We start from the raw sequence: 14493 nt of genomic DNA on the forward strand, positions 1-14493 counted from the left end.
TAACATACAGTAGGGTTTACTCTTACCACACACACACACACACACACACACACACACACACACGCACGCACGCACGCACGCACGCACGCACGCACGCACGCACACACACGACTGTTTTATTATCTCTGTGGGGACAGTCCATAGGCGTAATGAGTTGTATACTGTACAAACGGTATATTTTATCCCCTACCCCTAACCCAACCCCTAAACCTAAAGATCGTAGAAAACTTTTTTGCATTTTTAGATTTTCAAAAATTATCGTTCTGTACAATTTATAAGCTTTTGTGCCCGTGACACGGGTCCCCATGTGTTGGTGTGCATTCAGGTTTAGGTCCCCACTAACACATAAAAACCAAGTCCACACACACACACACTTGTGATTTGTGGAATCTAGAACATTAGACAGTAAAGGGCAGACCACAGTGTGTTTAGGACAGACACCTGCTCACATCAGTGAGTCTCTGCAGAAGGAGGAAAGAGCACACGAGTCACAGCACACAGATGTCCCTGAACAACAGGAGGAGTGATGCAGTCAGTGCACAGAGGTAAGAAACGTTTACCCCCCGCTGAGGAGGAAATGAAGGACAGAGAGAGAAAGAGCTCAAATCCAAGGGAGGTGAGAAACTTAAAGATGAAGTGCGTAATTTCCTATTATACAATACTGTGTCCTATCCCAGTTTCAAGGACAGTTCAAATAAGTACAAAAATCCTACTCATGTAAGGAAATGATGACTCTGCTGTCACCAGTCTGCTAAGATATCTTTACAGGTCTGTGTGGTGATACGAGTGATGCAGAAATGACACACTTCAGCTTTAAAAAAATCATCTAAATGAAGTTGTGTTCTTACTGGTAACAGCGATGTTAATCTCTCCGGTTCGAGACATGAGCTCATCGTCGGAGGGGTGCTGGGATGAACTGGAATGCCGCAGAGGCTCCAGACTGATGCTGGTCTCAGAGGACAGGTCCATCAGTGCCGTTCTCTGGCTGGACGTCTGGCTGCGGGACATCCGCTCCATGTCAAAACCCATGTTGTCCACACAGGGCAGGTTCGGCTGTAAATAAATGAATGTCTTAATCCAACTAATACATTTTAATTTGATGACATTTAAAAGTTACAATGATGTTTTTTTATACAATAAAAATTCACACAATATCTCATTAACATCAGAAATGTACAAAATTGATGAGATATAAGACTTGATTAGAACAGTGAAAACTTAAAGCATTAAAAGGGAAGCATCATTGTGAAATAACTAACATGACCAGCAGATGGCAGTACTGGATCAAAAAAACATTTGGACATGCTCTGACCAATTACAAGGCTGGTTGGACTGAGGAGATATTATGAACATCATTTTTCTAATAAAATACTCATAGTTCCTTGCATGCATACTTCTGTGGTCATTATTTCAAACATAATACAAAGTATTTAATGTTTCTTTTTTTTCATTGTCAGCTGGACATTTTTGGAGGGGCTGGCCCAGGGAAAATCTGGGGAGCAATGCCCCAGACTTCATGTGCCTGTTGTTTTTGTATGACATTTAAAAGTGTTTGGTATTACTCAGCTATACATTGGAGACAAAACTGCTCCCAGAAGTCAGTTAATTCTGTCCCTTTGGGGACATTCCCCAAGGTACAAATGATTCAAGACTAAAAATAATAGTTTTGCTTTCCTATTTTCTTCTAAAAACTTTGAAGTTTAAAGCTAGGTTTATTATGACTTTGGTCAAAGTCTGTTTACGGAAGTCTTGCCACTCGGCGGCCATGTATGCAATGCCTCTAGGCAGATATTTACGTCATAGGAATTCCACAGTCCCATCTACTTGAATGGGGGAAGGCAGATATTTCTAAAATCGCTGGCAAAAATCACAATTAAACAGCATGTTTTCTGATCAATAATTAAACATGACCTGAACTATATCATAACTTTGGTTTGCTAAGCTTAAATTGCGCTAAAATCAGCTACTATCACGAGAGCCCCGCCCCAGAGAATCTTTATTGATTGAAAATTGGCTCGTTTTACTGGAAGGTGGGACTTCCTTCGCCGGAGCGGCCATATTGACCGTTGCATTCCTCCACATGCATTGTAACAGCATTGGCGCATCTTGTTAACATAAATATCTTTGCTTTGGTTTAGTGTTAGTTATTAAAATTATAATTAGCTTAATATAAAAACAATTGAAGTCAATGGAATATCCCACATTTATGTTTGGGATATTAAGTAAATATGTGTCTTTATATGTACTCACCATAACTCCCAGTGCTTTAAGTATGTTGAGTTTACACATAGGGCAGGTGCAGTGCTCATTTAGCCATGGATCCACACACATTTTATGGAAGACGTGCCTGAAGAGAGAACATTATGACATTTAATAGTCATAAAACAAGAACCCATGATCTAATTAGTTCACACTAACATAAACCTCACCTACATCACATTCTTTATTATGCTTTATTTGGTTAAAACCAATAATATCCATAAGCATTCTAAAATGATTTTAAACCAACAACTATGTTCAATTATGTAAAATCCTTTTATTTCTCCATGGTCGGCAACAATGAATATTTGAAACCGCTCACATTGGTTTAAAAGAAGTGCATTACACATTCACATTACAACTAGAGACAGAGTGAGCGAGGCAGATTAAAAGCAAGAAGCTGGTGGGCTTCAAAAGCAGCAACATGAGCTTTCACAGAGCGCTTTTGAGTCTCTCCTCCTCCTCGTATCCGGCTGCCACACAATCTGAGCTGTGTTCACTGCAGGAAAGACCCTGAGCTCTCAGCGGCGGAAACCCTCTTCATAACCGAGTTTCTCTGCACAAGCCGGCCATTGTGGCTCTTGCTAGAAACAAGGCGGCCATTGTGGCTCTGCGGAATTTTCATCACATACGGTCAGATCTGCAGTGTGAGGGTTTTACGAACCCACAGCAAAAGGTGTGGGCACTACATGGATTTTGAACAACACCCAAGTGCATATGCCAGTTATTTGAGTATTTCATATAGACCAATAGTAATTCTTACTAACCAATAGGATTCGGGAATGTTTTTGATAGGAGAGAGGATAACTGTAACACTCAATAAACGTAACATTGGTAAGAGCTTAATGCACAATGCACTCAAGACTGGCCATATCAGGTATGACTCGATATTTTTGTTCTAAATTTTCCCTAAAGTAACAGTTTCGGTAACAATCAACTACATTTCTTACATCAGTTTAGGGATTGAATAAAAAGAGTTACCTCTCCTTAGAAAGATGCATACAGTATGCAGGTTTTCTGTTAGTAGAAATATTACAAATCATATCTGTACGAATCATATCTGTATATAACGTAACAGCAGTGAATTTCGAACTCTAAGGACCCATACAATTTGGCTCATTGTTATCATTAATGCCTTTGTGTGACAGCCAAATGCAATTATGTTCGTAAGTTATACAGCCATATCATCAGTAATATTAGCTTTTTCTTTTATGGAAACGTATATCAAAATCTACAAATATTTATATGACATGCTACTTATACGTACCCCTGGCATTACATCAAGAAGCACTTATGTAGACTAGAATAGACCACTTCGGACGACGTAAACAAAGCTAGTCCAACACTGGTCCAGAAGAACTTTCTGTTTTAGTTTTTGAACAAAACACAACCATCAAAAAATGTATAACCGAATCAAAATGTTAAACAAATAATTTAAAGACTTAACTACTGTATACGTGTAATATTTTAACAATAATAATAACATTTTTTTTAAATTATCCGGAAGTGCTTCCGGAGCAGTGTTTACATCTTGCGAAGTGGTCTATAAATGAGGGGTTGATTTTGACACATGTCTGTTTTTTTGTTGAGGTTTTCTAAGGATGTCATGCAATGCTAAGTGCCTCTGCCACGCTGTGGGTACTGACTGGACGCTATGAAATGATCCTATAGCCAGGCGAGAGCCCCGACAAACTCCAACAAAGCTTTATTTGCTTTGATGGAGAACACACAAACAAGGTTCAGATGAATTAATGATGAGGGTGCTTACAACACAAAGACTACTAAAGAGATCAAAGTGAAGCAGACTAGAGCTGCGTGTGGGCTTAATCTTTGTACTATTTTACATTTACTTTGCAGTCAGACAAGGTGTGTTGCATAACATGCATCTCATGGTTAGAGAGGTCATAAAGTGAGGGTCGCACCCCATAGGAAAGGTATTGGAGAAACAGGGAAGGTAATGCGCTGGGACGTAAATTGAATGGTGAACGCTGGGTCAAGTGCGCTGCCATTACTTATGCTATGAGTTATTGATTGTGGCCGGGGAGCCTCTCATGCTTAGAGAGCACAGGTACTTATGGAGTATACAGCAATGAGATAAGGACAGATGTTAAAGTTATGATTCTGATGTATTTATCACATGTTTACATTCGTTCGGGGCAAAGAGAGATAAAATCGACCGTTTTACTTAATGGTCCAGTGTACGAAATTTAGCGGCATCTAGCAGGGAGGTTGCGAATTGCAACCAATGGCTTACTCCACCCCTACCTCTCGAAGCACTACGGTGGTTGACACAGAATAAGATGTCATCACACTTTAGCTTCTTTGCCGAATGAGATATAGTATTTACGAAACGCGCTCTGCAGAGCAATTTGTCCGTTTAGGGCTACTGTAGAAACAACATGGTGAATTCCATGTAAGGGGACCCGCTGTGTATGCAGATAGAAATAGCTCATTCTAAGGTAATACAAACATAACGCTTCATTATGTAACTCTCTAAAGACATAGTTATGTATATTATATTGCCTTTCTATCAATAGATCCTATTGGACCTATTACACATTGGACCTTTAATATGACCCTGTTTAAAGTGCATCTTTTGTGAACCTTTACCATCACCAAAACAAAACCACAAGTAGATTTTTTTATCACTTCCTCATCTGCCATTGGCCAATAAAACAGAAGGTCCTGCCAGAACTCACGCCATCCATAACCATTCTTCAAAATCAACTATTTCTGCTAACAATATCAAGACTCATTTTACATAATCTAACCACTGACTAAATAAAGTACCACCCTATAGCTGATCTTTTTTCATATGCATCATTTTCTATGTTCTGTCATTCACATTCATGCAGTACAAATTTACTCCCTTCTTTCAACCGAACGGCATGTCCCTGCTCCTGCTAAACTAGCTCTGAATAGTCAATGCTGAGTATTCATACATATTGTATGACTATTGTATAGTGTACATCAGGTTACAGTGGTATCTGAATGACCTCATTAAATCACTAACAGAGCAGGCTTTTTTATTTCCTGTGTTGATGTATTTCCTATTTTCCTACAAGCGAATTGCTTTAAGTGAGCGTCACTTTTTTTAAACAAACAAAATTAACACTGGACACACTCATGAGTGCAACATGAGTCATCAATATTCCGAGGGATCTCATTCCCCAGAAGAGAAGAGCTGTAAATATTCCCGCTAGCATGCAGATTATCCCAAAACCAACAGAAATTCCAAAACTTACACCGAAAGCCACAGAACATTAATGCATGGTAAGATTGAGGCTGTCACTCATCGTGACTAAGAGCTTCAGAGTGGTGAGCTGCTGGATGCCAGTAGCAGGAACTGGCTTGTGAGAGTGTTATTTGATCTGATAGGAGTGAGGCAGTGATTCAGCCGTACACAGAGAACCACAGAGAACAATGCAATTAACCAGCCTCAGGATTACCGTTTTACTGCTACTGTACAGTACAGTCTACAGAGAGACACACATAGAGAAAGAAAGCGGGAGAGAGGTGTGGGTGGGTGCTTGGTTGTGCGTTAAGGATGACAAAACTAATGTTATTGCTGTGAAGCAGTAGATTTCATGCAGAATGAACAGATACTGCATGAGATAAGGCTACACAATAATATACTTATGAGAACCATGCTGTGTTACTGTATGTTGTCGATCGTTTGTGTAAATGCGGTTGTAACATGAGCACAAATCTTTCCAGCAATACTATTGAGCAGCACTACGGCAAGATAAATAATGTTTTACCCGAATTGTAAGTTTGCAGGGTGATTTAAAGGCAATGTGATAAAAACAAAGGGCACTGTGAAATAAAGACAACACGGCTGCATGCAAAACCAAACATATCCTAGTGAAGTTTGATTTAAGAACAAATGAACCAGTTCATTTATTGAATCGGTCAAAAAGAATTCCACAGTGCATCTGAATAGTTACTGTATGAATTAACATCTTAGTAAACTCGACGTGATAATTATGAAAAAGGTACATACAACAATATTGTTTTGTACAAAATGTAATTAGGACCAATTTATGGAGCAGGCTACAACAACAAACCAAACTAATGTATGGCATATGTGTTTTAGATTGTGTGTTTGTTGTAAGATGATCCGCAGAATTACCGGCCAGACTTCCAGCTGTGTGACTGGGTCAGACCCAGCAGATGGTGTCTGAAGCGGTCGGAAAGGGCATGTTTACGTATTTGCGTGTACATATATCTCGTCCCTTCAATGCATTGTGTGAATAGCGTGTCTGTGTATGTAAGTAAGTATGTGCGTACGTGTTTGCGTCGGCTACCGAGAGGTCACTGGAAGATGACGCTGCTAAAAATAAGCAGGGCCGGTCTGACAGCGCCAGTGAATCACAGTCACAGCAGTGCCATATTTCCGCAACAAAGTCACAACAGCACGTGACCTCGGATCTTTCTCTCTCGCTCTCTACAAATGTAATTCGACCAATTTTGAGGTGGGAACCAGACTACACCGGGCAGTGCTAAAGAAATCCGTGCTTATGGAGAGATAAATCTTTTTTGCTGCTGTACATTTAGCTATGACAACTATGTTACAGGTGGTACATTTCATGGAGGAGTAAAAATGAAATTGAAATCAATTCAGGGTGATAAAGGTCATAATCCAGTCATTAGCCTCCAAAAAAAATTGATCGCCAACCTTAAGAGGTCAAAGGAATTTTTTTTATTGACTATTAATTTTCTATGACGTTTGCAAGTTTTCAAAATTTTGTGACGTCTAACTACACTTTAATCCTTTCAACAACAAAAAAATCAATATTAAACATTTGTAGACATTTGTTTATATCGGTTTAAAATGAAATGGCACACAAAGTGTACTATGTTCATGGAAAATGCCAAACACATTGACTTGCAAACACATATAAACTTACTTGCAAGGCAAGATGCGGACCACATCATTTAGATGGTAACCTTCAATGCATACTGCACAATGATTAAAATCTGGTTCCGTTTCCTGCAAAACATGAACAAGACAAAAAATATAGTTAAGGCTTTTAAACAGTCTATGCAATATACTGTAGCTAAAACACCCAAATGAAAGCAAAAACAGCATCATTAGGCCACACCTTCAGAATTCATAATAAAAGGAATAGTTCACCCAAAAATGAAAATTCTGTCATCGTTAAGTCGCCTTCTTGTCATTTCACACCTGTGTGACTTTCTTTCTTCGGCAGAACACAAAAGAAAATATTGAGAAAGTTGGTAACCAAACGGCGGCGACACCCATTGACTTTCATTGTATAGACACAAAACCAATGCAAGTGAATGAGTGCCATCACTGTTCAGTTAACAACATTCTTCAAAATATCTTCTTTTGTATTGTAAAGAAGAAAGAAAGTCATAAAGGTTTGAAATGACAAGCGGGTGAGTAGGCTAAATGATGACAGAATTTTCATTTTGGGGTAAATTATCACTTTAATAAATAATAAACAGCAAAATGCTATCAAATTGTCATAGTTGACAAAACAGAAGGTAGTTCACAATAACTGACAAAATTCCCCAAATCCTCTCACAGTATTAACATACAGTAACATAATTAACTCCCTTTAGGACCCTGAGTGCTGGATGCTCATTCTCTTCTTGAGCATCACACACCCATTCTTATAAAATATGAATGCTGGCCTTATGGCACATATCTGTGAGAAAAGGTAATAAAGCAGCTGTGACTTTCTCTTTAAATGCCGTGATATGCCTTGAGCACCTGCATTCACCCCATATTGATTTGATCTTTTGACCTCGCCCTTCTATTCATCTCATCCGGCTATTCTCAAGTGCACCATTTAGGCTTCAGTTAAGAAGCCTGTGTGCTTGCTTAGAAACGGCATAGTCAACTAAATTCTCCAAACAGATGGCTTTAAAGTGATTGAACTGATGAGAAATCGAACTGCTAAGGATGTAGTAAAACATGACAAACTAACTGAGATTTACTGTAAACGATCATAAAAGGATGATCATAGACTCATGTTTTTGGGAAATAAAAGCAGTGTGATCTGGCTGTTTGCATACAAAAAATGTCACACACCATCAGAGTAGTAAAGTAGCATGCCATTCCAAACATACTAGATGTATTTCGTGTCAAATAATTTCCTAACATAGATCCTAAATATACTCTATTTTACTTCTATTTATAGTCCAGGTTCAGTCAGTAATAGAGAGTTTAATAAACTCTTGAACTCCCCTAACTTTGGGAAGCTGCTATGCTCACAGTGTAGTTACTGCACGGGTGACTGAGCGAGAGAGAGAGCAATCCGTCAGCAGATTTACTAGATACAATGTGTCAAAGATGTCTCTGTGGCTCTGCTTTCAGCTCATCTGTCACACCAGTGACCTCTGAGGTCAGTCTGAGTCAAATCTCGGCACCGCAGAGGAAATCTTGCCTACTGGTAGTGACTAGTGACCATCATCTATATTTTCAACCATTTCATAAAAATGTTTAATGTGATTCCTACAAATCTTCCAGCATTCATTTAAAAAGCCTTGACAATTCAATGAATAGTCAGTGTATATGTCCCTGTCTTGTTGTTTTATGTAAGGGATACAACTAGCCAGTTTTCATGGCAGAATGATCAGTATTGTATCACACTGAAGGGAGTTCATTTTGCAATAACAACCTGTTGGATGTACATTATTCCGCTTATTACACAGATACTTGCTACATGAGTAAATTACTGGACTGTCGATTATTTTGTTAATTATTTGAAATATCTTATTAGCTTATTTGTAACATATACAGACAAAACATTTCCTATCGTGTTTTAGCCAAGACAAACATGCAATTTTTTATTCATTTGTGAATATTACCTTATATATATATATATGTCATTATTTAGGCATATATGTCATTTTAGGTCGTCGTGGGTTCGCGACTGCTGTTTGCTGAACTTTTTCCCTATCACATATCAGATTGTAAAGGTATTTATTTTTAAGAAAATGATGAAAATATTTGAAAATGGCTCTTCAAGTCATACATGTACCAAACATTTTGCGCTTAATTGCACTTTGGTGATATACACTCACCTAAAGGATTATTAGGAACACCATACTAATACGGTGTTTGACCCCCTTTCGCCTTCAGAACTGCCTTAATTCTACGTGGCATTGATTCAACAAGGTGCTGAAAGCATTCTTTAGAAATGTTGGCCCATATTGATAGGATAGCATCTTGCAGTTGATGGAGATTTGTGGGATGCACATCCAGGGCACGAAGCTCCCGTTCCACCACATCCCAAAGATGTTCTATCGGGTTGAGATCTGGTGACTGTGGGGGCCATTCTAGTACAGTGAACTCATTGTCATGTTCAAGAAACCAATTTGAAATGATTCGAGCTTTGTGACATGGTGCATTATCCTGCTGGAAGTAGCCATTAGAGGATGGGTACATGGTGGTCATAAAGGGATGGACATGGTCAGAAACAATGCTCAGGTAGGCCGTGGCATTTAAACGATGCCCAATTGGCACTAAGGGGCCTAAAGTGTGCCAAGAAAACATCCCCCACACCATTACACCACCACCACCAGCCTGCACAGTGGTAACAAGGCATGATGGATCCATGTTCTCATTCTGTTTACGCCAAATTCTGACTCTACCATTTGAATGTCTCAACAGAAATCGAGACTCATCAGACCAGGCAACATTTTTCCAGTCTTCAACTGTCCAATTTTGGTGAGCTCGTGCAAATTGTAGCCTCTTTTTCCTATTTGTAGTGGAGATGAGTGGTACCCGGTGGGGTCTTCTGCTGTTGTAGCCCATCTGCCTCAAGGTTGTGCGTGTTGTGGCTTCACAAATGCTTTGCTGCATACCTCGGTTGTAACGAGTGGTTATTTCAGTCAAAGTTGCTCTTCTATCAGCTTGAATCAGTCGGCCCATTCTCCTCTGACCTCTAGCATCAACAAGGCATTTTCGCCCACAGGACTGCCGCATACTGGATGTTTTTCCCTTTTCACACCATTCTTTGTAAACCCTAGAAATGGTTGTGCGTGAAAATCCCAGTAACTGAGCAGATTGTGAAATACTCAGACCGGCCCGTCTGGCACCAACAACCATGCCACGCTCAAAATTGCTTAAATCACCTTTCTTTCCCATTCTGACATTCAGTTTGGAGTTCAGGAGATTGTCTTGACCAGGACCACACCCCTAAATGCATTGAAGCAACTGCCATGTGATTGGTTGATTAGATAATTGCATTAATGAGAAATTGAACAGGTGTTCCTAATAATCCTTTAGGTGAGTGTATATTCGTCCTTATTGTTCTCGACATGCGGTTGCTATCGTCTATTGCAAGATTAATTACATTTTGATACTTGATAGAAAACTCCAATAAATGGAAAAAGTCACAAAACAAAATTTCAAAAGTTCATTGTATATTTGTATCTTATCTGGCAATGCCTTTAGTAATAAGTGAAAATAAGATTTTTTTTAAAGATATTATTTTTCCATCTGTTCCCCTGTATACTTGAATGTTTGTCCTTATTAGCAGGGGATTCCCAAACTCTCAATCCTTGACCCACCGACAGGTAATCTGTGTCAAACACCAAATTTTTAACATGGGGAAAACACACATTCGTTTCAGTAGTTTTTATTTTATCACGAATTAATACGTTTAATTACGTACGGCAACAGCCATCCTTACATATAATAAAGCACAACATGCTTTAAATTATATACTGATGAAAACATGATATAGTTTAAAAACAAATGGAAGCAGATCTGATATGTGATGTGAAAATTTAGAATAGTGAGATCAGCGGATTCGAACCTGCTTCACGGCAGTGTCAATATTACTTGTCATGCGTCTTTCGCACTAACGTTACACCACTGAAGCCGTCGATACAGCGGCGCAGAGGAGTCACCTACATTTTTCACGCTTGTTACGCCCATGAATATTCCCAACGAGTTATTACAGAAACAATTTATTAAAGTATTGTTTGTGTCGTCTTTGTCCCCACCACTTTTCAAAATAAAGTTACGCCACTGGTTGTATAGCCGGTTATATCGGATGCACGCAGAAGACAATCCGTCTATAAATATGTAAACTAACTAATTCTTTGGATTGACAATATAAATTAAAGGTCCAGTGTATGAACTAGGGTTGCACGGTGTACCGTGCTACGGTAGCATCGCGATGCGAAAGCTTCATAATACCCGCGATGCCTCTCTATTTTTGAAATGGTAGTATCGTAGTACCGTAGTTAATGTTGCATATGCGCATTCATATTATTTGAACACATACATCTGCCTTTTTGCGGTGTTTATCTCCAAAATGAATGTGTGTTTTGAATGTCTCGGACGAGTTAATGATTCAAATTGGCGATTTGAACGAGTTGGTTAAATGATTCACTAACTCAGTGGAAAATTGACGCCACCTACTGGCCGTTTTAGTTCTGCATTTAAAGTAAGCCTTATAATTCCCTTTATAAAGACTGCTGTATCAATTAAATTTGTCCCACATTTGAATTAGTTCCTACATGAAAAATGATCTAGTGTACTTTAGTATTTACTACAGTAAACTAGTAAAACTCATAGATACTAGTGTTTTTGAGTCTTATCATAGTAAATATTTAAGTATACTACAGTATTTATAGTATCTACAAATGACTAAATGTAAATGTATTTGCTACAATTTATCCAATTACTACAGTTAATACGACAACATATTCTAGTCCAAAGTATAATACAGTTTACTATAGTAAATACAATTACAATGTTTAATCTAAATCTGTGTTTTTTGTATAGATTTGAATTATATGGCACAGCATCGTGATACTACTTGGTATCGAGATACTTCAGCTGGTATAGTATCGTAAGACATGTTTATGGTACCATGACAACCCTAGTATGAACTTTAGTGGCTTATAGCGGTGAGATTGCGAATTGCAACCAACGGCTCACTGCACCCCTCCCTTTCAAAGCGCTACAGCAGCTCTCACAGCACTAAGATGGAGTCACGTTTTCACTTCTTTGCCGAAGAAGATAATGTATTTACGAAATGCGTTCTGTAGAGCAGTTTATCCGTTTAGGGCTACTGTAGAAACAACATGACAAATTCCATGTAAGGGGACCCGTGGTGTATGTAGACAGAAATAGCTCATTCTGAGGTAATAAAAACTCAACGCTTCAATAGCCCTTTTCACGCAGGGCTTAAATTTATTTAAATTTTAGCTGTTCACACAAGCAACGGCATTCTGTCAATTTACCGGTAAGACAGCGTTCACACAGCTGTCTTAAATACCAGTAATATGATGTCATCAAGTGGAAGTTTCTTTATAAATAGCTGCAATACAACCGGACTTATGTTTGAAAATATGGCAGGGTGTGATTTTATATCCGAACGAACACAGTGTTGTTGATGTTTGGATCATACACGTGGTCTTAACCCAAGTACACTTCGCAATGCCGCTCGCGTGCAGTGTAGATGTAGAGAGTTTACGGTAAGTTTGTGTATTTACGGTGATAAAGATCTTCGCATGTGTGAGACGGCATGGGGGAATACTAATGGGGGGAGAACTAACATGAGATGAGAGAACTGCTCGGCCGGTTTCGGTTCTTTATTTTTTCTTGTTTTGTTTCTGTGACCGAGGTTGGATTCCTTTTATGTTTTGTCGCTCGAATCTGCATTTATGCTGATGACTGTGACGGTGCAAAAGCAGCCTTATTAAACTCGAGGGAAGTATAACAGCTTTTGCTTCATGTCAATACTTTTCTCTGGTAATTTTAATATTTTTTTCTCTATACATCCCAACTTTGCGTTACAACAGGGAGATAGAAAACTTCAAAACCGACCTGGGCTGCGTTTCCCGATAACGATGGATCTTAGCACTTAAGAGCGTTTTCTACGAGCCACTTTACGATCGTTCGTCATCGTTTCACGTGCGTTTCCCAAAAATGCACTTCACACGACTGCAAGTAGCAGTGCTTTAAGTGCTACTTACGAGTCGCTATCCGTTTGTCAGGTGTTGAAATGTCACCTTGGCGGCTCGTTTTTGTAGCACGCGCTTGTTTTCGAAATGTTTTGGCTAATTATTATCACCCGATGAGCATGTGGTAGGTGAATATTATTTAATGTTGTTTAACATATTTTTTTGCATCGTGTAATACTTTTTCTATGTGTAGATAGGACTTATACTGTAATTGTGCAATGTATTTTGCACGTTCTATGGAAAATCAAAAGTAAAAAGGTGGGTGGCAATTTCAAGTTAAGTTTTTATTAGGGCCTAGCCTACACATTTCTAAGTCCAAACAAAATGTTTATTGTACACATACATTACCAGCACTTTATTAATAATAAGCACAAAGTTTGGTCGTCATGAATATGAACCTTTCAATTAGAGAACGATAAAGGGAAGAGCTAATCAATCCAATTTCTCAACAAAACAGGCATTCAGTTTCTTTAAGTATTGCCTTCTGCAGTTGTTGGAATATTATGATAGGCCGTGTGTACAGCCTGAAAACCTTTAATCACATAGTTCCTCTAAATAATTCGAGGTCACAATAGTCTCAAAGAGGAAATCATGGCTGCACTACAGCAGCAGGAAAAAGACAAAGACACTGACAACCACCAAGGTGTTTTAGCAATAAAATATAAGCAAATCTACAAGTAATATTCCACGCCCATGTATTTATATATGGCCCAGGATAATGTACAGTCGGTTATCAAAATTGAAAGCTGTACACCGACTGTACATTATCCTCACACATATATCATTCAGTCAGCTAAGCGGACCGCCCACTGCGTGAAGCCATTTAGAATGTGACAAAAACCCCTCCTAGGTTTTCTATCACACCCTGCCCTGTTCTTCCTGGAAGTACCTTCTCTACTCTCGATGCTATTTCCATCACCTGGCAGTGTCATGTCTACTCTGCATGGTCAAGGTCAGGTTATGGTGAGCGGTGTACGGTTTCTAATAGGCCCCTTTCAGTGCGAGAGTCATCGACTGTGGTCCAGCCCGTCCCTGCAGAGGGACCGAGGCCAATACTCAGAGGCTGAGAAGCTACGGCTGTGAAGCTTAAGGGTGTATGAAGGATGCTTCGGTGAATGCACCGTACCTGATCAAACACGACGATATTATCAGACTTTAAAAGGGGCTGGGTAATTATGAGAGAGAGAGAGAGAGAGAGAGAGAGAGAGAGAGAGAGAGAGAGAGAGAGAGAGAGAGAGAGAGAGAGAGAGAGAGAGAGAGAGAGAGAGAGAGAGAGAG

General features: G+C 39.2%; 1 protein-coding gene across 2 annotated transcripts in view; it reads right to left on the reverse strand.

Annotated features, from left to right (window-relative positions):
- Positions 1 to 14493, reverse strand: part of rnf130 (ring finger protein 130) — a 49314-nt gene that overhangs the window by 5646 nt on the left and 29175 nt on the right. For both annotated transcript variants that reach the window (XM_057349608.1, XM_057349607.1), the window contains exons 6-8: positions 7170 to 7252; positions 2251 to 2347; positions 849 to 1053 (exon numbers count right to left, since the gene is read on the reverse strand). In XM_057349608.1, the coding sequence (XP_057205591.1) occupies positions 849 to 1053; positions 2251 to 2347; positions 7170 to 7252 (385 nt within the window). The remainder of the gene's footprint in view (positions 1 to 848; positions 1054 to 2250; positions 2348 to 7169; positions 7253 to 14493) is intronic.

The sequence above is a fragment of the Triplophysa rosa genome, linkage group LG13 (assembly GCF_024868665.1).
Source record: "Triplophysa rosa linkage group LG13, Trosa_1v2, whole genome shotgun sequence".
In the NCBI taxonomy this organism is placed as follows: domain Eukaryota; kingdom Metazoa; phylum Chordata; class Actinopteri; order Cypriniformes; family Nemacheilidae; genus Triplophysa; species Triplophysa rosa.